Here is a 27,753-nt window from a genome sequence, read left to right as displayed (position 1 = left end):
CATATCTGATGGTGCTCAAACAGCCTTTGAAAGTTAAACAAAGGCATTCCTGAGGTTCAGATTAAAGTAGCCCTGTTACATTGTGTACAACAAAACACACACTTAAAATGCTGAATTCAAAAACACTCATGCATACACATATGGATACACAAATGCACATCCAGGAAAGGACACTGTGAGTGTACTAACACATCTGTACCTTGCAGATAACCTGATCATATCATGCAAAATCTATTGCATTCTTCTGGCCTACTAGCAATAGGATGCTTTCTGTGAGTAAAGCCTGGAGACAATAATAGATGTGGTTTGATTAACTCTGATTTTAACAGAGAAAAAGATAGCAGTTTTATTGCTTAAACCAATAGCTTGCTAATTGGTACAGTACAGTACTGCTTGTTAAAGTTCAAGTATACGGAGAGGTGCTGATATTAAGTGCTCAGCTTGGTATAATAAATCATCCTAAAGCTAGGGAGGGCTACAGGGTCTCACTGGATGTGGAGACAATTTGCACATCATATTACATGTGAGCTGAATGAGTAAGAATAGTGTACCTATAGTACAGAATGTGCAATGCTAAGGGTCAGAATTGGCTTTCAGTGACTGTTTTGACATTCAAAGTTAATCAAGTCTAATTATTTCAGATGAAGAATGATCAAGGCTGCAGGGATACATTGCATTTGCTGAATAACATTTAGAACTTCTTAGTGGCATTAGCTGAAAAGCTTTGTTAAAATAATCAATGTGATGTTCTCCTACTGCCTGATTGATTGATTGATTGATTGATTGATTGATTGGCTATGATTTAAGCAACTGCATGTCTTAACATGATCCAGGTCCACCTAAAGCCTTTATAGAACACAAAGCACAGACAGGTAACAGGGGATCAGCCAACAAAATCATGCAAATTAAGATTCTCCAATATAGAAACAAGACACTTCATTAATAGTATAGTAGTGCATTTTCTTTCTATTTCTGCTGTTGTAGTATATTGTCACACTGCTAGCACCTCAAAAGGGATTGGCCTCTAGGAGCCCGTAGGTGTTTTATTTGTAAAAATAGCATCGGTGCTAATTCTCTGGAGAGCCTGAACTCAAACACAGTCCAAACAGATGGGGAGAAACGTCGGTTCTAATTCTGGTGTAAAAGGTAGGAAGCTGTTCAAGTGGTCCTACATCCCTTTTACAGTTTTGGGGGGGCGACTTAAGGCTTTTCTATGATTCATCCTCTCTGGCAATTCACAGCTTTTGCTCTTATGCTCCGCGGTAAACCTGCGGCGGATGAGTGTGCACCGAGCAGTGAGAAGCCCCGGCAGCAGCTGTTGTCTAACTGCTGTTCAAGGCGGCTGGAGGGAAAACAGGCCGAGAGTAACAGGTGCTCGGTGGTGTTTTGTACTTGTCCAGGGCAGTAAAAGGTAGTGCACACACACTCTCTCACTCACCTTCTGCTGTCGCCGTGCCATGTCCGTGGGCTGCTTGGCATTGAAAGGGTAGGCTATGCACCGCAGCACGAACACATAAATCTGGAGTTTGGTTTTCCTCTCCGACTCCTCTTTCTGGAGTCTCTCCTGCTCATTTTCGTTCTCCTGCGCTGGAGAAGAAGGAGGAGGGGGTTTTTTGGCTGGTGTGCGCGGAGCTCCTGGGCTTTTCTCAGACTTCGGGCTCTTTTTCGAGGGCTTTTCCGGCTGGACTGGCGGCTCGTCCTCAGGTGGAAGTTCCCCCCCGGATTCCTCACTGGAGGACGGGTCCAGCATGGTCGACACCGGTCTGTGAGAAGTCCTTCAACTTACACAGTAGGCGAGGGAGAGTAGATGTGAAGGTGTTTCGGCACTCTCTCCCTCCTCTTCTTCAGATGCGGAGCGAGTTTTCCCTGTGACCGTGTCGGTGTCAGCACTGGGGCGGAGTTAGGCTGCCACACACTCAGCGCTGCTCGGGTTTCCGCTCCTTCTGTTTTCTTTTTTTGCCGCCGCCGCGAGGCTGAGCGCGAGCTGACTGGCGCTATGCGGAGCTGCCAGAGACAGGTACACAACCTGTAGCACCGAGCAACACGTGGGAGGAGGAGGGGAGGCTTCTTAAAGGGCCAGCAGGGACATACTGTCTGCTCTGGGTAACCTGAGCCTTTGATGACCCTTAACAGATTTAAAATACAATCGAAAGCCATTTGTATCAACTCATACGGTTTACGCATATAAAATAAGGGGTTTGTCTCAGCTTTTGACCGTACAAGCCATAAACTCAGTACTTGTGAGTTTATGGCTTGGTGGCCTGCTGCCACCCTCCCTCCAAAGCATAGCTCCTTGGTCTTACTGACATGAAGATCAAGGAAGCTACCATCAAACCAAGTGGCTAGGTTTAGTTAGATTAGCTAGATTAGTAGGAGGGGCTCGTAACATCTTGCAAGTAGGCAACAGGGGCCATATCATCAGCATACTTTACAAGAGAGATGTCTTCACTGTTATATTTAATCTCATTTGTGTACATCGAAAATTAAATGCATGATAAAACACACCCCTGTGGAATACCACTGTTCAAGACAAGGCAGTTGGAAAAAGTGTTAATACAGAAGCAATGGGGCCTCTCTCTCAGAAACTCCCTGATCCACAAGACAAGGCTACTACTGACATTCAGGTCATGCAAACGGCACAGAAGGAAAGTGTTAAAAGCAGAGGAAAAATCCATAAAAAGTTGTTAGCCTTGTCCAAGTGACCAAATACCTTATCCAGAAGAATCAGTGTGGCATCTTCCACTCCTCGACCAGCTCGACAGAGAAACTGAAACATTTAGTAAAGTTTTGGTATTGTAATGATCGTTTTGATAGTGAATGGAGGGATCAATCATTTATTTCAATAGGTAAACATGATTAAGTTACAAGCTTATTCAAAGCAAAATGATTTTACTCTAAAGTCCAGGTAGTTAAAAGTCTGAAATGTGTTTTCAAGTCTCACTTTGAACAAATTTGGTAGAATGATCTATACACAGCAGCTCAATACAGATTACAAGCATAATGTAGCTCATATGCAAATTAAATTAATATAAAAATGCATTTTAGTGCATATGTGAATGTCCTTTTCTTCACCATGTTGGTCAGTCAACTGTAAATTCATCCACTTTGTATCTCTGTGCCAGAATTTTTTAATGCAGTACTCACCAAAAGCCTCACTAAGGTACAAAGATGCATAGGATGGATGTCCTCAGGTCTAGCCTATCCATGTAGTTACACACAGTTCTATACGTGAGACCTGATCCACAATTGGCTAATATTTCCCACCCTGTGAGACTGTGGTTAGATCCAGAGACCCAGGAACCAGAGGGTGGACAAAGGTCATGGGTATGCCAATAAGAGAATATAGTTTTAAAAGTTAGTTTCAAAGCTGGTCTAAGGAAAGTCCACTTCTAAATGACATGGACAGAACACACCACACGGGTGGTGAAGAAGGCCCAACAACGCCTCTACTTCCTCAGGCGGCTGAGGAGGTTTGGTCTGAACCCCAGCATCCTCAGGACTTTCTACACCTGCACTGTGGAAAGTATCCTGACTGGCAGCATCACCACCTGGTACGGGAGCTGTACCGCCCTCGAGAGGAAATCCCTGCAGAGGGTAGTACGCACAGCACAACACATCACCGGAGTTCAGCTCCCAAACCTTCTGGATTTATACACCAGCCGCTGCCTGAGGAAATCCAGAAGGATTATGAAGGACCCCTACCACCCAAGTCACTGCCTGTTTTCACAACTGCCGAGTGGAAGGAGGCTTAGAAGCTTGAAGACCAGAACCAACCGGTTCCGAGACAGCTTCTTCCCCCAGGCGACCAGACTGTGGAACAGACAGTAGAACAGTGTTCTGCCCTACCCACCCCATTGCCACCCCATACGAACTCAATGCACTCTGCACTTTATCCTGCACTCCATTACTTTACTTTACTTTACACTGCACATTCGGACTCATTCTCTACCATGCACTTTACTCTAAGCTACTCTAAGTCACCTACTGGACTATCTCCGTACTTACACACATACATAGATTATTGCACATGTACACAGCAGTGCAGTATCCTTATTTTATGACTTTTTACCTCACATTCAGTGCAATAAGATTATGCATATAATTATGTACATAATGTCTATGTATATTGTTCAAGTTGGTTTACTGTATATTTCTATATTTATATATATACATATATATATATATATATATATATATATATATATATATATATATATATATATATATAAATTTTATTTATTTTTATTTTTTTTGTTGTTTGTTGTACTCCATGTTGTATTTACTGTCGCTGCACCCAAGTTTTTCACTCACCTGTACTCCTGTACTCTCATGATGTGACAATAAATCTGATTTGATTTGATTTGATTTGATTTGAATTGAGCCACTGTCTGGTCATTGTGCTCGCATTTAAGCATACATGGGACCGTACACATTCTAGAAATATTCTCAATTTTTAATAATTAGGTGATTAAATGTCAGGCCTATACCTTGACAAGTCAAGTGTGTAGATGTGTTGTGGTACTTCAGTGTTACTATTTATTACATATTATATTCACAAAAAAGATAAAACAATGGACAGTAGCTTCAGTAGTTACGTGTGTAAAATAGTGGTGAATTATTCTCTTTATAGCCCACAATAGCTCAAGCTCTTCACAGCACAGATGCATTTAGATGTAATAATACTCTGATTCAAAATATTATTCATTTTAAGTATTGGGTTTCTTAAAACAGACTTTATCATCAACACTTAGCTGCTGATGTGTGGAGATTGCTTCCATCTTTAGTTCAGACCCTAATCAAGTCATTCAAATAGGCATTAGTTTTCACTTAAGCTTTCAGTCTCTGAAAGAGTAGAACCCATTATGTGCATATTCAAGCAAAGCAATTTGTCCGCGAAGCCCTATGTGAAGACATTCAGTTTAAAGGAATGAAATTGTGCTTCATAAAAAGTCTCACATCTAAAATGTTCTGAATCTTTTTTTGTTGTTGTTCAACATTGCGCTCTGCTGCAATTTAGCAATTTTCTATTCACAGGCCATCAGGCTGGTGAACACCTCACTAACCTCTTCCCCCCTCCCAATCTGAACTGATTTAACCTTGCTTTCAACAACTGCACCTTACCTACACTGTACTGCTGCTGTTAGAACATTACTGTTTACATCTATCACTTAGTAATATTGTTTACTGTTTACATGTTTTCATCTGTCACTTGATGCACTAAATGAACAGCTGCTCTACTTATTTGTACATATGCATGTGTAACTTTAACTTTATTTCAACTTTGCATACTGTACACTTTTTTGCTTTTACCTTTTACTACCGTTTTTTATAGTTATTCTTATATTTTCTTTTTTTATTCTCTTAAGAGTATATATGGTGAATGGAGGATCAGCAAAGTAAGAACTTCATTGTACAGTGCAACTGCCTGAGCTGCTGTACACATGACAATAAAACTCTTGAATCTTGAAAGCACAGCACATATCCTCAAATGTAATGAAACTGTACTGTACTAGGAGTCCAGGCCTGACTGGACCAATTTCCAGTATGCCATTGTGAAACGTCAATCAGCTGAATAATTTCCTTAATAAAAAACTCTGTAAATGCTTACAAAAACACTGCATCTTTTTTTTCTTCTAAATTGAACTACTGCAGAAATATAGACAGTATATAGTGCAGTGAAAAAGTGTTTGGCCTCTTCTCAATTTGTTTTATATTTGTCACACTTGAATGTTTCAGATTATTTCAATATTAGACAAGGATAACCCAAGTAGACACAAAATTGGGATTCCTGCAAAGACCATTACAGTGAGGGCTATTATCAACAAATGGAGAAAACTTGGAACAGTGATGAACCTTCCCAGGAGTGGTTGCCCGACCTAAATTTCACCAAGAATGCACTGGCGATTCATCCAGACCCAGACAAACTAGAACCTAGATGAATAGCTAAAAAACTGCAGGCCTCACTTGCCTTAGTTAAGGTAAATGTATGTGATTCTGCATTAAGAAAGACACTGGGCAAAAATGGCATCCATGAGAGAACCGCAAAAAACAAAAACCACTGCTGACCAAAAAGATCACAAAGGCTTTTGCCATTTTTTTGCTATTTTTTTTGCATTTGCCAAAAAATATCTAGATGACCCCCAAGACTTTTGGGATGATATTCTGTGGACTGATGAGTCAAAGGTGGAACCTTTCAGAAGACATGGGTCCCTTTACATCTGGTGTAAAGCTAATGCAGAATTCCACTATAAGAGCATCATACCAACAGTCAAACATGGTGCTGGTAGTGTGAAAGTCTGGGGCTGCTTTTCTGCTGCACGACCTTGATGACTTGTCATAATTGATGGAACCATGAATTCCGCTCTCTATCAGACAGTTCTGAAATAGAATGTCTGCCTGTCAGTTTGTGACCTAAAGCTCAAATGCAGTTGGGTTATTGCAGAATTGTTTTTCAATGTAGTCAAAGGAAAGCAATTCTGCAAAGAAGAGTGGTGGTCTTTCAGAGCACATACAATTATGAGTGTATATAAAATGTCCATCTTTAAACAATAAACTACTGCTACTCCTTAAAATAAAGGTATCGTTATGCAATTAAAACACATAAAAAATAAACAAAACACAAGTCACAGTCAAATTATTCAAAGTCTGCATCTTAAAACAAAAACTGATGCCTAGCATGTTTAAGCAAGTTCCCAGGGGTACCATGTGGCTACAACAAAACCAACATTTCAAACAAGAAGCTGATAGCTCCTTCAGTAGGTTCTTGGTATAATGAGGGGTATTTATTATTAAACAACAAACAAAAGCACCAAAAAAAAAACTGTTCTTGCATCTTAAATTTTTTATGTAAATCAGATCCATCATACAAAAAATATGTCTTTTCAGAGACAATCTCCCAATGCTACATGCTTCTTGTTAATATCAAGGAGATCCCCTTTATCTTTTATTGCATGTATCCTGCTTTGGTTCGGCTCAAGTAAACACTGGTTAAAAACTTTGCAAAGCTTAACGAACTTTTGCAAGATGCTAATTGAAATTAACCAAGGTCATGGAACATTTCAGGATTAGCTGCTGCCAACTCAGCTATTGGGCCTGGATTGTGCTTCTGTCCACATGTGTCCTGCAGTACGCCTCTGACTTGGTCAAACCTTTATTCACCAGCGGCAAAACTTTGTGATACCTTGTGATCGAATCTTCAGGTGTTCTCACTGAAATATACTAAACATATTGGCCATGTTAGCATACCACAGCTGAGATAATCAGCCCTTGATTTCTTTGATTTCTTTTGTTTAGCTTCTTCTTTTTGAGTGATGCCTCTGTATCCTCTTAATTAGAAGACTCTGATGAGTCTGTAGAGGTTGGAGTACACTGAGGTGCTTCAGACATCTGAAGGGTTGATGGCTGAGGTGCTGCAGATGACTGGAGTTGATGCAAATCGTCTAGCTTCAGTTTAAGAGCTACGACAGAAAGCAATGAAACAACACTGGGATTTTGTCAAATCAACCATCTACACTGGAGATCCCTGATCTATGCTTAGGCGCTTCATTCCTTTGTTTACATATACCTTATACAAACTCAGAAAATACAAGCTCAGAAATACAATCTTAGAAATCTGCAATGGAATAATAATTTGAATTCTCAGTTCAAACATATTATTACAGGGGCTGTACACTTGGTAACAGTAAAGATACTCCCCTCTGCATTGTTTTTTTTTTAATTATAATATAAAAATCATTTTCTTTCTGCAATAACATGTTGTAATGTTTTCTTTTTGCTCATCCTCTGATTGGTTTACATCCATTTTGAGCAGTTTTGAAGATGTGCATTCTGACTCATTTTGACATTCAAGTATCTTATCAGGCTCCTCCATTTCTTCTGAGCTGAAGCACTGGAATGCACTGACTTTCAACTTGTGAATACACCTGAACACAGTATTAGTCCAGCAGTAACTTCCAACTTAAACAAAGACAATAAATTGCTTGAATATTCTCTTAAACCAAACATTCATACCATCTTGAAAGTCAAATCAGAAAAAGTAACTTTTGCTTACATAAGGCCATAAGGAAAATATTTAGGATGAATTTCAAGTACATTTAATAAATTAGGCCCACCTGGGATCTGCTATTTGTTATTTCCAGCACAATTAAACATACAAAACAAGCACATAGAGTAATTCCTACTCAAAGCTATTGGCTTCCTTGCAAATCAAAAGGCTGATTAAGTTCTCTGAACACAAATACCACTTTCTCCTATTCTGTTTCATGTCACTGTCTTACGGATGGTCACCTGAGAATAGTTACCCAGCAATTTGAACTTTCTTCAGCTGTTCTGCAGGTTGAGTGGTTAAGGAATGATGCTCCTTAAATAGTACAAGACATATACAGAAAACATTCAAACAATAATATTTTGCATGCTTTATAATTATACTAGTAAGATTTCCAGAATTCATCTAGCATATAGTTCCATAGTTCAGCAAAGAATCGTTTCCTTTTTATATGTACATTTGTGCATCTTCAACTTCTACTTCTTCTTTCGGCTGCTCCCTTTAGGGGTCGCCACAGCAGATCATCTGCCTCCATCTTGCCCTATCCATTGCCTCCTCTACTTTCACACCAACCATCTCCATGTCCACCTTCACTACATCCATAAACCTTCTCTGAGGTCTACCTCTTCTCCTTCTACCCAGCAGCTCCATCTCCAACATTCTTTGCCCAATATATCCACTATTCCTCCTCAACACATGTCCAAACCATCTCAACCTGGCCTCTCTGGCTTTATCTCCAAACTGTTCCACCTTCACTGTCCCTCTGATCTGCTCATTTCTAACCTTGTCCATCCTTGTCACTCCCAACGAAAATCTCAGCATCTTCATTTCGCCACCTCCAGCTCAGCCTCCTGTCAGACAGAGCCACAGTCTCCAAACCATACATCATAGCAGGACGCACTACTGTCTTGTAAACCTTCCCTTTCACTCTTGCTGCTATCCTTCTGTCACACATCAGCCCTGACATCCGTCTCCACCCACTCCATCCTGCCTGCACCCTCTTCCTCACCTCTTTTTTGCACTGTCCATTGCTCTGGATGGTTGACCCAAGATATTTGAAGTCATCCACCTTTACAACCTCTACTCCTTGCATCTTCACCTTTCCACCTGCCTCCCTCTCATTCACACACATGTATTCCATCTTGTCTCTACTGACCTTCATTCCTCTACTCTCCAGTGCAAACCTCCACCTCTCCAGATTCTCTTCCACCTGCTCTCTACTCTCACCACAGATTACAATGTCATCTGCAAACATCATGGTCCATGAAGCCTCCTGCCTGACCTCATCTGGCAACCTGTCCATCACCATTGCAAACAAGAAGGGGCTCAAAGCTGATCCCTGATGTAACCCTACCTTCACCTTGAAACCATTTGTCACTCCAACTGCACACCTCACCACTGTCTCACTATCCTCATACATGTCCTGCACCACCCTAACATACTTTTCAGCTACACCTGACTTCCTCATACAGTACCACAGTTCCTCTCTTGGCACCCTATCATATGCCTTCTCTAGATCCACAAAGACACAATGTAGCTCCTTCTGACCTTCTCTGTACTTCTCTACCAACACTCTAAATGCAAAAATTGCATCTGTGGTACTCTTTCTGGGCATGAAACCAAACTGCTGCTCACTGATCTGATCTGAACCTCTCGCCTTAGCCTTGCTTCAACAACTCTTTCCCATACCTTAAAAATGGGGACCAGTACACTGCTTCTCCACTCATCAGGCATCCTCTCACTCTCCAGGATTTTGTTAAACAACCTGGTTAAAAAGTCCACTGCCTTCTCTCCTAAACATCTCCATACCTCCACAGGTATTTCATCTGGACCAACTGCCTTTCCATTCTTCATCCTTTTTAAATTTGCCCTCACTTCCACCTTACTAATTCTCTGCACTTCCTGATCCACTATCTCTCCCCCCGTTTTCCTCCTCTCTCTCTCATTTTCCTCATTCATTAGTTCTTCAAAGTACTCTTTCCATCTACTCAACACTCTCTGTTCACTCACTAGTACATTTCCCTCTCTATCCTTTATCAGCCTAACCTGCTGTACATCCTTTCCAGCTCTATCTCTCTGTTTAGCCAAACGATACAAGTCCTTTACTCCTTCTTTACTGTCCAGCCTTTCATACAGCTCATCATAGGCCTGAGCCTTTGCCTTTGCCACCATTCTTTTTGCTATGTGACTAGCCTCACAGTACTCCTGCCTACTTCCTTCATCTCTCTGGTTATCCCACTTTTTCTTAGCTGCCTTCTTGTTCTGAATACTCTCCTGGACTTCCTCATTCCACCACCAACTTTCCTTGTTTTATTTGTGCATCTTCAACAAGTGAGTGAATTATAATGTTTCCACCCAATAAGTTATTATTTGATGGAGCACCATATATGGACAATGGCAACGTATATATATTTTTTTTGCTTAGAAGAAATGCTTGAATGAGTGATATGCAGCTCAGGTCAGAGGAAGGGGGTATACACACACACACACACGCACACACACACACACACACACACATATATATATATATATATATATATATATACAAAAGTATTCACTCACCCATCCAAATCATTGAATTTTAGGTTTATTTAGGTGTTCTAATCACTTCCATGGCCACAGGTGTATAAAACCAAGTGCAGACTGCTTCTACAGACATTTGTGAAAGAATGGGTCGCTCTCAGGAGCTCTGAGGAGTTCCAGCGTGGTACTGTGATAGGATGCCACCTGTGTCCACCCAAGTCCAGTTGTGAAATTTCCTCGCTACTAAATATTCCACAGTCAACTGTCAGTGGTATTATAACAAAGTAGTAGCAATGGGGAACGACAGCAACTCAGCCATGAAGTGGTAGGCTATGTAAAATGACAGCGCGGGGTCAGTGGATGCTGAGGCACGTAGTGCGCAGAGGTCACCAACTTTCTGCGGAGTCAATCAGTACAGACCTCCAAACTTCATGTGACCTTCAGATTAGCTCAAGAACAGTGTAGAGAGCTTCATGGAATAAATACGCTTCTCTCATAAATACAGGAACTGCTAGCACCTTTATTAACATTTGTAGTATGTTTTGCCACTTGCTTCATAGCTTTCTGCCCTGAGTCGGTGGACAGACCTGAAACAATTCAAAATAAACAAAATTAAGCAACCCTGAGTTTGAAAAAATGTTATAAATATAACGTATTGTTATTATTATTATTATTAGTAGTAGTAGTAGTAGTAGTAATAGTAGTAGTATGTAACACTATGAATGATGCATTTAGGTCATTCAATACTAAGTTAATTATTTGAATGAATATGTCGGGTGAACTGTAAAAGATGATTATGTTATCGTTTTGCAGTTTATAGTGACTGAGGCCTGATTCACACATTCTTCCTCTGGGTAGTCATTAGTGACATGGGATGGCTTAATTTTCATTTCAGCACTCATTTTAACATGTCAGCACTTTTACACAGGCTGCGTGAATGAAATGGCAGAGCGTACCAGATGCTACATTGAAGTTGAGTGATATTTTGAGAATTACTAAGAATTCATTTTACACTGAAATAAGCAATGAAAATCACAGATAACTAAACAGAAAACCAAATAAAAAGTTTTCACAAGTTCTTAAATTAGTGATATGTTATTTAACAAAAGGCTTGTTGTACTGCACATATATTTCCCAGTTGGTCTATCAGTCTATCAGGGTGTAAAATGATTTGTAAAACAGTGACGGGCTGTCTCTCAAATTCAATGTGAAGCTCAGGTGGGTTTGAATGTCGTTGCTGTGATCCCAGTTTGTAAAAACGTCTAAAGTAGGCGCAATTCCACAAATTAGTTATTTTCTTAATGTATTTATGACATGTGCACTCCCCTCCATGATGTCGGTGGCACGCACACTTCTTTCCAATTTCTTAGTATCCATTTTTTTTGGTCGGGTTAGCTCTCTTTAGCATTACAGAGACTTAATCAGAGAATTATTACACCTTCTAATTCATCAAATGGCTTCTAAATAGAAAGCTGCTAGCAAAGACACCAGGATGCAGTCAAGACATGAAGATTCATGCACATACCAGCACAACACACACTAGCACACCACCACCATGCCAGTGTCAGTCACTGCAGTGCTGAGAATGATCCACTGCAGAAATAGTACCTGCTCTAGATCGTGCCTGTTGATGATTACCATCATAACAGTCCCCAGTGATGGTATGCAAAATGTGCATCTTGGAGATGTGACAGCAGTACCAATCAGCAACTCACTCCATCACTACTTCTGTGTTCCAGATGTGTCATTAGTAAGCTGTGTAACAACAATATAGTTACCATTTTTCTTCATTCAAATTTTGTTCAAGATATTGTGAGAATGTGGACCCAGTATTCTGGGTCAAATTTTAAAGATCAGCCTTAACAAAAACCCTGACCGGTGTGTCTAACTTGTCTAACCGCCTAACTTTTAAGATTGCCCACAGACTTTGTTCCATAAAGTACAAGCAACCAAAAATGAGTTGACACAAGAACTTGCTGTGACCTAAGTTTAACAGGCCTGTATTATTTTAATCCAATAAAAAAATCCTATTCCAACAGTGTGGTCGAGGGAGAGTTGGCCCCACTAGGAGGAGAAAAAAGTGGGTATTTGGTGTACTTGGTGTAAAAAAGGAACAACAGCATCCAGTCCTGCACCTTGTGAAGAGATCACGACATCATCTTGTACCTATAGTTGTTAAACATGTGCGTCCAGGTACTACACTAATCAGTAATGAATGCAGAGCTTACAGAGGCGCTTTGACAGGAATGGCCTACACACATTTTAGCAATCACTCCCAGTGGTTTCTAGATCCTTACACTGGAGGCATGGTTGACCTATAAAAAAAGAATCTGGAGGCTACGAGGCAACAGAACAGATCAAATGCTAAAACAGCACTTTTCATTCATTGAGTGGATGTACTGGCTGGGTGATAAACATAGACATGGCACCAGCTTAAAGATATTAGGCATCAGATGCAGGCCTTTATGAAATTGTGATTTTCTGTGTTTGTTTATTTGTTTTTTTATATATGCAAATAATTCAATTTAATACACCTAAGAACTTAATAAAGAATTTTATTTTGCTTTTTAAACACACATTTTTTGTGTTTTAATTGCATAAAGATACCTTTATTTTAAGGATTAGCAGTACTTTCTTGTTTGAAAATGGACATTTTATATACATTCATAATTGTATGTGTTCTGAAACACCAATAAAAAAATCAAGTAAAAAAAAGTTACATTGTCTCACAGTTTGTTTTTACCTCATGTTTTGTGACCTAAGAAACATATTTAGAAATTATGTTTAAGCAAATGCTCTATGTTGATAAACACATTCAAACAATGTTAACAATTATTTGTGCACATTGTAAATGAATGATATATCTATACATTAAGAGATATATTATATATCATGTATTATGTCATGACTTTACTTGGTGGGGCACATTATCTTTTGTAAATACATTAACTAATGACCTGTAGATGTAAATAATGACTTAGAAATGTGTAATTACATTTTGAATTTTGGCATCATCACTGAGTTGTTGATTAAGTATTTTTAATGAACATGGTCATCGGTAAAGTCAAGAAGAAGTAGGAAAAAGACTTGAAACTGAACTCTTGCCACTGTCATGTCAGATGATTTGGGTGATGGACAGTTCTCATGATGACATGTTTAAAACATCTGGACCATGGACTGAAAACGCTAACTAAAAATATCCAGCAAGCAGTATTCCTGTAATTAGAAACTGACCATTGATGAAGGGTCAAGAATGACCTCTTGAAATAAGAGTTCCAAAACTCTTAATCATAATAACCTTAATCACCACTGATGACCCCAGCCTATAATTTTGTAACTCACATAGTATCCAAATAGATCCTGCTTTGACTAACAGAAAAACTCATTTTGTTAATTAAGTGCTAATTAATAGAATGAGTTAACAAGATATTGATACTTAATGTTTACCTTTGTTAATGGCTTTTTATGTATGACTTGGTGATTAATGTATATTACTTTAATATATGTATATATTTATATGTACATTAATTCAGCATGATGAACTCATTAGTTATGTATTAATATATGCTATATATATATATATATATATATATATATATATATATATATATATATATATATATATATATATATATATATATAATATATATGTTTATTTGTGCACTAGTATTGTACTACTGTGTTACCCAAAATTGCATGATACTTTCACCATATAAAGCCAGTCTATAAAGCTGAGCTGTGTGTGTGTGTTTGTCTAAACCCGGGCTGTATAGAATGAATCTAGAATCTTAAATGTCTTTTAAAAGTTTATTTTCAAATATATTATTACATTTTCACATCATTTCCAAATCTATACTTTAATGACATCCCATTCTAAATCCATAGCCATACACACACACACACACACACACACAAAGCTAGCAAAGAACACTGCTATTAATTGAGCTGTACTATTACAAACTTTTCTTCCTTTTTTGCTCTCTGATTTGTATCACTATGATTTTTTGTTTCCCTTCCCCCACTTATGACTGTACCTACATAGGTATTTAATATTTTAGAATATTACTAAATAAATAACAATGTCCTAATAGACCTCCGAAGAGGGTTGGTGGTTGGCGGGAGCAAAAAAAAAAAAAAAACCTAAATCCATAGGCAATTAATATGCAGTTGGTCTGTTATATGCCATGAAGATGAAGAAAAAATAAGTAAGCATTCCTGCTGTGTTTTATTAAACAATTCAAAAAATCCCTTTTTAGTAAAACACCTGCTTATGCAGTCTTACACAAATTGAGTGACACCATATACTGTATGATAACTGACTACTTTTCACTTGTCTAAACCACTGCAACACACTATCACACACTTTGTATGACTCCAGCTCTTTTACAAACCTTCTTTTTTTAGTACATTTGATCAACTTCTCAATGGATTTTCATGATTTCTCATCATTGTCGTATCTCACAGATGTTTTGCCCCATGTTGCTTACCGAACTATATGTATAAAAAGGTGCTCATATAAATAAAGTTATTATTCTACTAGAAGTTATAAAAAAGTATCTCCTGTGCAAAATAGTTCTAAACACAGAACAGCACACATTTACCCCTTTTTCAGCTCATTTACACAAACCATTGTGGGTTCAGACTACACATTAAACACAAACAGAATATAAACACTTTCATTGCACTATTAAACATAACAGGAGTGCCTCACAGTCCACAGAAGGGGTAGAAAGAAAAGATGCCAGCCGATATAAAAATTATAAAAAATATACCTTTTGTATCCTTATCTGAGACATTCCCAGTCCCAGCTTCCCATTCATAATATATAGTGGCTGATTTTCTCATTATTATCCAGGTATTCTTGGTCCTCATCCATTATACAGTACAGTATACTTTAATAGTTCAGATCCCTGTTGTATTTGTTAGACCATGGCTGGAGGCCCAGTCTGGGTAGGTGTTCAGATTAAAGATTGGCATTCCCCATGTGCTGACAGCTAACAGGACTGTAAGAACACCTATGACATTCAAGCCCAGTCCTGCTTTGACCTGGAAAAGATAAAGCAACCATATGTCCTTCCATTACTATTGACCTTACACAGCTAATACCATATTGATAAAAGCATTGTCAGGATTAAGCGATTAACCATATAAATCATATAAAATGTCCCTATAATGAAAGGGCAATGATTATTTGGCAATTTTCATGAAAATAATGCATAATTCAAATTCTCCCAGTAGTCTCTAAGACACTAAGACACAGCCTGATTGGCACCCATTTACATGCATTTTTTTGCCACATAGTGTTTATCCTTTTCCAATAAAGCATTCTGGAATTGTTAAAAGGCTGTGTATGGGTTTTTATTGTTTAGTTAAGTCAATTTTTATTATTAGGCCCTTTTTAGTTTTAACCAGTTTTTAAGCTAAACACTTAACTTATTTTGATAAAATCTTACCATATCCATGATTGAAAGATGCCCATAGGCGAAGACAATGGCATTTGGAGGGTTGGAGATGGGAAGTAAGAAGGAGAAAGACACACTAAGAGTTGTAGGTATTAGCATGTAGAGAGGGTTGACCTTCATAGCCTCAGCCTGGCAATGACACACACACACACAATGTACAACATTAACAATGAATATGCAATAACTTACCAACCACACGTATGACCTTTATATTTTATCTAAAGCCAACATACCAAAGGAGAAAGAATAGGTAGGAAAATAGTGATGGTGGCTGGGTTGCTCGCCACTTCAGTGATAGAGGTGACAATTATACAGGCAATGGTGATAATGCCCAGTACAGGTAGATTTCCCAATGGACTCATCAATTCTGCGACCCAGGAGGATAAACCAGATACCTGAGGGGTACATGAGAGAATAGATAAAAGAAGTGCATGTGTGCTACAGACACAGTCAAACACTAACATTTTACCCCAGTTTGCATATGTTGAAGTACTGCAAAGAAAGCCATTATTCGTGTGTCTTGTAAGTTGTTCTGGACCAAAATTCATATGCAGCAAGTCCAGCACAGCTGCCAAATTTCTTCCTTTGAGGTTGCTAAAGGCTGGACTTGACATGGCATTTGGAAAGCTGGATCAAAAGAGTGCAGGAACCTCAATGCTTCCCCACCCACCTCCCCCTTCCCTCAGACCCCTGTTCCTCTATGCAGGAGGAATATTAAGAGGCAATGGTGTTCATTATCCATCACTCTTACTGACAGAAGAAGATGTATGCATCACGGCCATGTCATGCTAATGATACATGCTTAAATCACGAAAACAGATATATGGAAAGCAGGTGTAAGTATGAACATTCATTGTCCATTTTATCAGCTCCACTAACCATACAGGTGCACCTTGTGCTTCTACAATTACAGACTGTAGTATATCTGTTTCTCTGCACACTTTGTTAGAGCCCTTTAATCCTATTTATCAATGGTCAGGACCCCCACAGAGTAAGTATTATTTGGGTGGTTTGTTAGTGTGTGTTGTGCTGGTATGAGCGGATCATGGAGTTTTTAAACAGCTCAGTGTCACTGCTGGACTTAAAATACCACCAATCAAACTAAATCCAGCCAACAGTGTCCTGTAGGTTGCATCCTGTGTCCACTGATAAACCACTAGAAAATAACTGCGCATCAACAGATGAGCTATTATCTCAGACTTTACATCTACAAAATGCACCAACAACGTAGGTGTGTCTAATAGAGTGTCTAATAGAGTGGACAGTAAGAGGACACAGTGGTAAAAGCTCCAGCAGCACTGCTGCGTCTGAGATACTCATACCACTGCAACAGACACTAACACACCACCACCACCAGGCCTCTTCCAGTTATTATGCATCCAAACTGTGGAATTCAATTCCACCTTTTATTAGACAGTCAAGTTCAGTGCTCACTTTTAAGATGCACCTAAAAATGTATCTCTTTAAACTAGAATTTAACTGAAACTAAATGTTTTGTTGTGTTAATTTTTTTATATATACAATTTTCTATATACAACTTTATATTATAATTTATTTCATTATAATTTATTTACTTCATTTTCTTCTGATTCTAATTAAATACCAATGATTTCTTCTATAACTATGTTTTACCACCTGTCTGTAAAGCATTTTGAGCTGCCACCAGCATGGCAGAATTATTATTATTATTATTATTATTATTATTATTAAAGAGTGTAAACACAAGAAGGTGGACTTAAGAGTCCAGTCTATAGAGCACACCTGCAAGAAATATCAATGCTATATTATGAGTAAAACCACCTTTAGAGTAATTAAAAATTAAAGTCAGTGGTTGAGTTATATATTGAGTTATATCTGAAATTGTTACAAATGTATACTTGTTTTTGTAATGAAACTCATATATAACTGAAATGCTCTCTCTCTCTCTCTCTCTCTCTCTATCTCTCCATATATATATATATATATATATATATATATATATACAGTGAGTGAGGAAAATAAGAAATAAGTATTTGAACACCCTGCGACTTTGCAAGTTCTCCCACTTAGAAATCATGGAGGGGTCTGAAATTTTCATCTTAGGTGCATGTCCACTGTGAGAGACATAATCTAAAAAAAAACCCTGGAAATCACAGTGTATGATTTTTTAATAATTTATTTGTGTGTTACTGCTGCAAATAACTATTTGAACACCTGTCAATCAGCAAAAATTCTGGCCCTCAAAGACCTGTTAGTCCGCTTATAGAAAGTCCACCTCCACTCCACTTATTATTCTAAATTAGAAGCACCTGTTTGAGGTCGTTAGCTGCATAAAGACACCTGTCCACCTCACACAATCAGTAAGACTCCAACTACTAACATGGCTAAGACCAAAGAGCTGTCCAAAGACACCAGAGACAAAATTGTAGACCTCCACAAGGCTGGAAAGGGCTACGGGGCAATTGCCAAGCAGCTTGGTGAAAAAAGATCAACTATTGGAGCAATTATTAGAAAATGGAAGAAGCTAAACATGATGTCAATCTCCCTCAGACTGGGGCTCCATGCAAGATCTCACCTCGTGGCCTATCAATGATCAGGAATCAGCCCAGAACTACACGGGAGGAGCTGGTCAATGACCTGAAGAGAGCTGGCACCACTGTTTCCAAGGTTACTGTGGGTAATACACTAAGACGTCATAGTTTTAAGTCATGAATGGCATGGAAGGTTCCCCTGCTTAAATCAGCACACATTCAGGCCTGTCTTAAGTTTGCCCATGACCATTTGGATGATCCAGAGGAGTCATGGGAGAAAGCTCTGTGGTCAGATGAGACCAAAATAGAACTTTTTGTTAGATGTTAGAGCATTGAAGATGGGTCACGCCTGGGTCTTCCAACATGACAATGACCCAAAGCACACAGCCAAGATAATCAAGGAGTGGCTCCATAAGAAGCATATCAAGGTTCTGGAGTGGCCTAGCCAGTCTTCAGACCTAAACCCTATAGAAAATCTTTGGAGGGAGCTCAAACTCTGTGTTTCTCAGCGACAGCCCAGAAACCTTGCTGATCTGGAGAAGATCTGTGTGGAGGAATGGGCCAAAATGCTGCAGTCTGTGCAAACCTGGTGAAAAACTACAGGAAACGTTTGACCTCTGTAATTGCAAACAAAGGCTACTGTACCAAATATTAACATAGATTTTCACAGGTGTTCAAATATTTATTTGCAGCAGTAACACACAAATAAATTATTAAAAAATCATACATTGTGATTTCCAGATTTTTTTTTAGATTATGTCTCTCACAGTGGACATGCACCTAAGATGAAAATTTCAGACTCCTCCATGATTGGTGTTCAACTTATTTTCCTCACTGTATATATATATAAATATATATGTATACACATGTGCGTGTGAGTGTGCGCATGTGTGTGTGTGTCTCCACTGGACAAACTGGACAATTATAGGCAATATCTATAGGCCTACTGATCACTGGACAACTCATTCAACATTCATCAATCAGTGTTAAAAATAAGAGTTTTGGAAATTTTGATATGACAGCAATATTATAGATAATTGAGGAAATGTTCTACAGGTGAAGTAATATTACCTTGGTTCCTTCTGCTAAAGCAAAACCTCCTCCCACAAGCAGACAGATCTCCCAAGGCATACAAGCTTGGAACTCCTTCCATGTTATCAGAGCCTCTGTTAGAACAGGGAGAAGTAATGTTACCAAGCACTTTTGACAAGAGTAGTGCTAAAGGGTGGGCACTGTATATAAATAGCCCTTGACGCATAAAATGGATAGCATATAACAAATATCTCATACATGTCCACAGGCCAATGTCAAATTCTCATGTGTATTTCCTTGTGCAGATGATTAATGACATACCATAGTGATCTGCAGTGGGTCTTCTTGCAGGGATGATGAAGAACAGAATGCCCAGCATTAGAGCCACGGTGGCATCAGTTGCATAGCTTGGATAGCTGCAGAGAGAGAGGAGGCTTCAATAATGAGAATTAAATGGAGTTAATGAGAACCATTTTAGAGCAATTACAATGGAGTGTGTTTAGATAAACTATCAAAGAGATAATGGTAATTGTTTTTGGAAAAGACTAACCTCACAGAAAGATACAGTTTTTATTTCATTTGCAGATCATCATTATCATAATATACCCTATATTTCCAAAAGTATTTGCTCATCCGCCTTCACACGCATATGAAATTGAGTGAGATCCCATTCTTAATCCATAGGATTTAATATAATGTATTAAATTGCCCACCCTTTGCAGCTATAACAGCTTCAACTCTTCTGGGAAGGCTTTCCACAAAGGTTAGGAGTGTGTTTATGGGAATTTTTTGGCCATTCTTCCAGAAGCGCATTTGTGAAGTCAGACACTGGCGTTGGATGAGAAGGCCTGCCTCGCAGTCTCAGCTATAATTCATCCCAAAGGTGTTCTATCGGGTTGAGGTCAGGACTCTGTACAGACCAGTCAAGTTCGTCCACACCAGAAACTTGGCGACCTCTGTGCACTATGCGTTTAGGATCCGCTGACCCTGCTCTGTCATTTTACATGGCCTACCACTTTGTGGCTGAGTTGCTGTCATTCCCAATCACTTTGACTTTGTTATAATAACACTGACAGTTGACTGTGGAATATTTAGTAGTGAGGAAATTTCATGACTGGACTTGCACAGGTGGCATCCTATCACGGTACCATGCTGGAATTCACTGAGCTCCTGAGAGTGACCCATTCTTTTATAAATGTCTGTGGAAGCAGTCTGCAGGCCTAGGTGCTTGGTTTTATACACCTGTGGGCTTGGATGTGATTGGAACACCTAAATTCAATTATTTGGATGGGTGAGTGAATACCTTTGGAAATATAGTGTATACTATATGCAGATCATACTAAATGCATGTATGTTTTACTAATGTGTCATTGTTAAGGTTAACAACCAAAGTTCAATGAGTTTACAACGTGCCCACAGCACACTTACTCAGGGAATAGAGAAGCCCAGCCTGGCATGAAGCCAGGATCTCTGACGAACCACAGCACTGCCATCAGCAAGAAAATAGCCAGGGTGATCATCTCCTGCTGACTAATGGGCACAGAGAAATGAAAGGAGAGAACATGTCAGTAATCTATATATCCTTACATTCTCTTCTGTTTAGTTTCAAATAAATATACAAAACGCAGCCTATTTATGGATTCATTCAGGGCAACCAATCTGAACAGAAGTAATTTACATGCATCAAAAGCATCATATGTCAAAAGTGGACCTCAGTAGGGGGAAAACAAAATAAAGGAAAATGCAGGATATGGACCCTTCAACACATATCAACAATAAAGTGTTTATTTGCTATATCTGACCTCATAGGCCCCAGTGCTTCATACTGATCCTTGATGACCTTGGCAGCAGCTTTCTCCCTCTCAGACCTGTGTCCTCTGGAGCACAGTGATGACCGGAAACTGGAGGGAAGGCAGGAAATTCACTTCATAAAATGTATGAGTGAAAACACTGATGTCCTATATTAGCTATATACTATAGATAGCTATTCAATTACTGAGAAATACATGTACTCTCCATCCCACCAAACCACAATTTGCCAACCAGTCACATGCAGCATGTGAAGTTTGAAGAGCAAGAGGTGAAAAAAAAAACAGAAGGTTTCAGTGGAACCTTGATAAAAGACTTGATTGATAAAATGTGAGAGATGAGAAAAGGATACATGAGGACAATGTCAAAGAAGAAGACTGAGGACAGGCTGTGAAGATGAAGTAGGTATACTTGGAAGAGAGAGAGAATGAGAGTCTGTTCCCATCAAGGCCTGTTTCATCATATTTCTAGTTCAGAGTGCTGAACTAGGATCTCTTTACTGCATTGTATTATATTCATATAGTACTGAGTGACAAGAAATAGCCTTAGACTAGATTTCTTACTCTGAGGCATTTGATAAGTGTGAACCTTCCTTAAGGAAGAAAAGACAAGGCAGAAAGAGAATGACGAGGACATGAGAGAGACAGTGAACACTCACTCTGAACCTAGAAACAGCCAATGTAGCCATATCCAAGCTGACAGTAGGACAATGATGCAGATAGGCAAAGAGAAAACAAACCAATTTCCAAAGTTGATGGACTTGCACTCTGGGTAAAACCTGTAAAGTTAAATGTAAATGTTCATACATAGATTCCTTTGCCATAAAAACACAGCACATACAATCCTAATAGCAGATCCCCCTGATGGGAAATATAACAGCAAAAAGGATCAACAAACAATGACCTACTGATGGATATATTCAGCGAAGATGAGATTTGAAGATGTTCCTGGCAGAGTAGTCAGTCCACCAATAGATGCTGAGTATGCAATGCACAGTGATAAGCTTTTACACATCATGTGATCTCGGTGGGTCCTGTATTTTGAGTTTAATGGTGAACTTGGCAGAGCCTGATGGACAGAAAGTAAAAAGAGCTTGCTTAAATTCAGCACTGAAGTTAAAGTGAAATTACAGCAGGACTGGAGAAGAAATCATTAAAAAACTAAAGAACATTAGCTATTATACTCATGAATGGAAGAGCATAACTCAAAGTGTAGAGAGTTTTTGGTTTCAAAGTGAGCATGTGCTTACCTCAGTGGCATGATCCTCCTCAGGGACAGTGAGAACCACCTGATTAATTACTGGCTCTGAGCTGCATGAACATAATTCACAATCAATAGCAAAAAAAAGTCAAAAGGAGTTGCACTTTATTCAATGACACATTAATTGCATAGTCCATTGTAGGTGTTTTGTAGATACTGTGCTGTGTCTTCTATTTTTGTATATTTGTCATACTTAAATGTTTTGGATCATTAAAATACTTTTACTATTAGACAACAATAACACAAGAAAACACAAAATGCCGTTTTTTAAATGGTTATTTGATTTAATGAAGGAAAAATGCTGTTCAGCCCTACTTGACCATTTGTGAAAAAGGTAATTGCTCCTTCCCCTACTAAATTAACCAGATAACCAAATTTAATTGACTATTGGGTTCAATTTCACTAGCAACACCCATGCATGATTACTGCCAGACCTGTTGATTCTAAACATGACTTAAATAGAACCTGTCTGGCAATGTAAAGCGGGCTAGAAGGTCTCAAAAACAACATATGGTACCATGTTCTATCCATTTTCTAAGCCGCTTCTCCATCATGGTCGCGGGGGGGTGCTGGAGCCTATCCCAGCAGTCATTGGGCGGAAGGCAGGATATACCCTGGACAGGTCGCCAGTCCATCGCAGGGCAGATAGACCGACACAGACAGTCACTCACACACTCACACCCAGGGGCAATTTAGCATATCCAATTGGCCTGACTGAATGTCTTTGCAGTATTGAAAGGATTACAAAGCCATTGCTAAGGCTCTGGGACTACAGCGAACCACAGTGAGAGCCATTTTCCACAAAAGGGAGAAAACTTGGAACAGTGGTGAACTTTTCTAGGAGTGGCCCATCTACCACGTTTCACCAAGAATGCATTGACAACACATCCCGGAGGTCACAAAAGAACCCAAATGAGAGAGCTGCAAGGCACAAACCTCTGCTGACCAAAAAGAACACAAAGGCTCATCTCACATGCTGAAAATATCTAGATGTTTTACATTTACATTTATGGCATTTGGCTGACACTCTTATCCAGAGTGACTTACAGTTTGATCATTTTTTACACAGGTAGGCGATGGTGGTGTTAGGAGTTTTGCCCAAGGACTCTTATTGGTATAGTGTAGGGCGTTTACCCAGGTGGGGATTGAACCCCAGTCTACAGCGTAGAAGGCAGAGATAATATGAAATAATATTCTGTGGACCAGCAAGCCAAAGGAAGAATAACATATGGTGTGAAGCTAACACAGCATTCCACCATAAGACCATACCAACAGTCAAACATGGTGGTGTTAGTGTGATGGTCTGGGGCAGCCTTGCTTCTGCAGGACTTGGATGACTTGTCATAACTGATGAAACCATTCATGAAACCATTCATGAAACCATGAATTCTGCTCTCAGAAAATTCTGAAGGAGAATGTCCACCTGTCAAGCTCAAGTGCAGTCAGGTTTTGCAGCAGGACAATGATCCAAAGCACACAAGCAAGTTCACCACTGAATGGCTCAAAAGAAACAAAATTAAGGTGTTGGAGTGGCCGAGTCAAAGTCCTGACTTGAAACCTACTAAGATGCTGTGGCAGGACCTTAAACAGGCAGTTCATGCTCAAAAACCCTCCAATGTAGCCAAATTAAAGCACTGAAAGGTGGACCAAATTACCTCCAAAATGATGTGACAGACTCATCGCAAGTTACTGCAAACGTTTTATTGCAGTTGTTACTGCTAAGGGTGGCACAGCCAGGTATTAGATTTAGGAGACAATTACATTTTCACATGGGTGATATAGGTTTTGAACAAATCTTGATCTTTAATAAATGCAATGATCATTTAAAAGCTTCATTTTGTGTATACTTCTGTTGTCTTTATCTTATAATAATTGTTTCAGATTTGACAAATTTGACAAATTAGTGAAAAATATAAGAAATCAGTGAGGGGCAAATACTTTTTTACAGCACTTTATTTACCTTGCATTTAACTTACATTTAAATTTGCCTTTATTTTCCCTGACTCTAATCCTACCATACAGCAATACTAAACTGCCACTTAGGTAGTGCCTTTATTTAGAGAACTTATTCTGTTGAGTTTTTTCTTTTCTTTTCAGACATTTTATTTTATTATTCTGTTTGTGTGAGTGTGTGAATGAATGTGTCTGTCTGTCTTTCTGCTCTGCGATGGACTGGCGACCTGTCCAGGGTGTATCCTGCCTTCTGCCCAGTGGCTGCTGGGATAGGCTCCAGCACCCCCGCAACCCTGAGGGAGAAGCGGCTTGGAAAATGTGTGCGTGTGTGTGTGTGAGTGTGTGTGTGTGTGTGTGTGTGTGTGTGTGTATTCTGTTTGTCTGTAGGGTGCTGTCCAGATAAAATGAAACCCTTTATTCTGATCCTGCTCACCTTTTCATGTCTTTGGCTTTTTCATACTGTTTCTCAGTATCTATGAAAACAAACAATAGGTTAAATGTTAAAAATTATGTAAAATAGTTTAATGAATGCTAGAGTGTGTCTACTAAGTAACTCACCATCTTCCAACTGGAGTGCAGGATTGCAGATGCCAGACGATGCTTTCTCCTGCTGGCTGCTGACCTGACCTTCTGCACTCATCACCTGCTGCATCAGTGCCTCTACTATTGGCATAACCATGGCCGCTGTGGATGTGTTGCTCAGCCACATGGAGAGGAAGGCACAGCCTGTCATTAAACCCAGCATCAACCTGGAATATCAGGTGATACATCAGCTTAAGTTAAGAACAGTTCAGAAATTCACTGTGAATTCTTCAGAAGTAGAACAATAACAACTCAGACCAATAAGTCTTCCAATGAATACTAAAAAGCTCCTGTCTTTATAATTTCCTTGCCATTTTTTTCATGAAATTACTGAACATCAAAGGAATGTACAGGTGTTAAGTTCTTCATTAAAAAAAGTTTTTTAAAAAATGTTCTTAATATCTAATTTATTCCAGTCGCCCTGAAAGAGAAAGGAGCTGTGAAAAGAAAACGAGAAAGATTAAGAGGACCTACATGCCAGGGTTCACTCCAACCAGGATGACCAGCTTGAGGGCAATTCTGCGGTGGAGACCCCACTTCTCAATGGAGGTGGCAAGACAAATGACTCCAAGCAGTAGCAAGTGGAAGTCTTTGAAATACAATGTTGCAACCTGTATACAAAGAGGAGGAGGGTAATAAGGTGGTCTTAGTAGTGTTGAAATACATCCAATAGTTCATAAGGAAGTTCCAATTTTTTGTGTGTGAAAATAACATGTAATATAAACGTGTCTATGGAAAAACTGTATTTACTCTGGATGTTGCTTGTACTGTATTTCCACAGAAATATTATTTTAAGTTCAACAGTTAAGTGAAGGTTACCACTGAGGACTTCATGATTCCAAAGAGAGGAAACACCAATGCTGGGATGAGGGCAGTAATAGACAGAGGCAATGCTTCCATCATCCAGAACACTGCCATTAGTACCAGAGTAAAGGCACATTGCGCCACCTATAGGACGTGAACATTTACAGACTGAATGTGTGAAAACATGCAGCTGGACTATAAGAATTGAAATTCATTTTCAGGTCAGTTCAGTCTGTGTACAACACGCTTGGACAGACCGGGGTGTTTTTAGCATTGGAGACAAAAAGGGTGTAATCAACGCTTCAAGATGGTCTCAGTAAAGAATGTAAGCATGAAGTACTGAGTTGGCCTTAGTCTGAGAACCAGTTAATTGTTTTTTTTTAGCAAGACACTTCCAGATAAAGTTTATACACACCACAATAGAGGCTGTAAATCAATTTACCACAATGCCACAAGTCAGTTTTCCATGTAATAAAATTTAATACACGTCAAAGATTAATGACTGGAATCATTACTGCAATATTACTTTATTATCACCTTTTATGAAAACAGGTGATAGGCTAGGTCTAACATAACATGCATTACATTTTTTGTACAGTGGGACTGAGTTTTGAGCAACATATTAGCTACAGTTTGTGCAATTAGCGAATTTAACTAAAAAGTGAACTCAATATGCAAGAAAGTTCAACCATAATGGTTTTAGTTAACAGTAATTCATTAAGATGCTGATTGGTTTAGAAGTTGATAAAGATAATTAGATTCAAAGCTACTGTTTTTTTTACCCATTTTTAATTTATAAATCATTTTTAATAAACTACCATGTATATTTCTACAGTATTATCAGCATAAAGGTATTAGACTGTATGAAGGTCTGGTTGGTTACATGTAATTGCACTCTAACCTGTGTCTGGATGATCAGAGGCAGCGGCAGCATTAACAGTGGTGTGAGAATGATGATGAGTAGATTCCGATAGCTCCATAGTCCTGCAGCGAAGGCCCTCATGGTGTGCTTGGACAGTGTGAAGTCAAGAATCCTGCCTCCTGGAGGAGCTTATATAGGCAACCAGTGATTAATCTTTGCCCTGAAGGTACCCTTAACCTATATTCCCACTGTTACTGGACCATCTCAAGCCAGTCATAAAGCAATGACTCAGAAGATTAAGCTTTAACATTCGCAGAATCATACAGCTTTGAGATGGTATGACCCTATTGACACTCAAATTCGAACAATACCTTAAAAATCTGAGTGCAATGAATGTTATAGAGGAATAAAAACATTACAAAATCCCAGCAGGTTCTTATCACACTTTGAACCTTTTCAACAGGTTGATAACACAAAAAATACTAATTTGTGTACCAAAAGTGCAAAATTCTAATTCAATATTACATAGGATTTTATGTTTTTTAATTTTTGGATGTTGAATTTTTCAGCTGAACTACTGCCCAAGAATAATGATGAATTGGAAAAAAGAAATATATTTAGGATGGATATAAAGTAACAGACTGGTTCTTGTTAACATGACGAAGCACTAACATGCTGAGAAAGCTGATTCCCACACTCAATTCTGAGAAGCAGCTGTATTCCTAGATCACTTGTTACAGAACCAAACTTGGTATTCACATTCTTTTCCCCCCAAAGCAAAGATCACTGTGCTCCTTGGGTGCTGTTAAAGAATAACACTGTTGCCTAAAAAGCACAACCCCATAAATAATGAATGATAGTACATAACACAGTCAGTAGTAGCTCTTGGAGGGACTGGGGGCATTATTTACC

At 39.0% G+C, this 27,753-nt stretch overlaps 2 protein-coding genes and 1 pseudogene across 15 annotated transcripts in view; all 3 read right to left on the bottom strand.

Moving 5' to 3' along the window:
- cadps2 (Ca++-dependent secretion activator 2) overlaps positions 1 to 2,008 on the bottom strand; it is a 134,809-nt gene extending 132,801 nt beyond the window's left edge. For 11 of the 14 annotated variants that reach the window (XM_037542674.1, XM_037542672.1, XM_037542673.1 and 8 more), the window contains exon 1: positions 1,439 to 2,007. In XM_037542674.1, the coding sequence (XP_037398571.1) occupies positions 1,439 to 1,750 (312 nt within the window). In that variant the 5' untranslated portion in view covers positions 1,751 to 2,007. Of the gene's footprint in view, positions 1 to 1,438 lie in introns of all 14 variants that reach the window. The other 3 variants (XM_017713616.2, XM_037542671.1, XM_037542670.1) reach the window with 2 other exon arrangements.
- A 4,873-nt stretch (positions 2,009 to 6,881) lies between these two features.
- LOC119264430 lies at positions 6,882 to 12,245 on the bottom strand (annotated as a pseudogene).
- A 2,528-nt stretch (positions 12,246 to 14,773) lies between these two features.
- On the bottom strand, positions 14,774 to 26,992 carry slc13a1 (solute carrier family 13 member 1). Its single transcript, XM_017713624.2, has 15 exons — positions 26,881 to 26,992; positions 25,995 to 26,123; positions 25,650 to 25,786; positions 25,152 to 25,342; positions 25,027 to 25,066; positions 22,630 to 22,690; positions 22,288 to 22,448; positions 22,039 to 22,158; positions 21,374 to 21,472; positions 21,000 to 21,101; positions 19,893 to 19,987; positions 19,611 to 19,705; positions 16,263 to 16,424; positions 16,021 to 16,158; positions 14,774 to 15,613 (listed from the first exon to the last, which is right to left on the bottom strand). The coding sequence occupies exons 1-15, from the start codon at positions 26,980 to 26,982 to the stop codon at positions 15,470 to 15,472; spliced, it is 1,776 nt and encodes a 591-aa protein (XP_017569113.1). The 5' UTR covers positions 26,983 to 26,992; the 3' UTR covers positions 14,774 to 15,469.
- Positions 26,993 to 27,753: the final 761 nt, after the last annotated feature.

This window comes from Pygocentrus nattereri, chromosome 11 (genome assembly GCF_015220715.1).
Source record: "Pygocentrus nattereri isolate fPygNat1 chromosome 11, fPygNat1.pri, whole genome shotgun sequence".
Classification (NCBI taxonomy): Eukaryota; Metazoa; Chordata; class Actinopteri; order Characiformes; family Serrasalmidae; genus Pygocentrus; species Pygocentrus nattereri.
This window is presented reverse-complemented; position numbering and strand designations above follow the sequence as displayed.

Coding starts and splice junctions, on each gene's coding strand:
- slc13a1 (XM_017713624.2), bottom strand. CDS start 26,982: ATGAGGGCCTTCGCTGCAGGACTATGGAGCTATCGGAATCTACTCATC. Junction 16,159..16,262: donor TACCTATTCTTTCTCCTTTG/GTATGTTGGCTT, acceptor TGTCATTGCCAG/GCTGAGGCTATGAAGGTCAA. Junction 15,614..16,020: donor ATCTTTCAATCATGGATATG/GTAAGATTTTAT, acceptor TATCTTTTCCAG/GTCAAAGCAGGACTGGGCTT.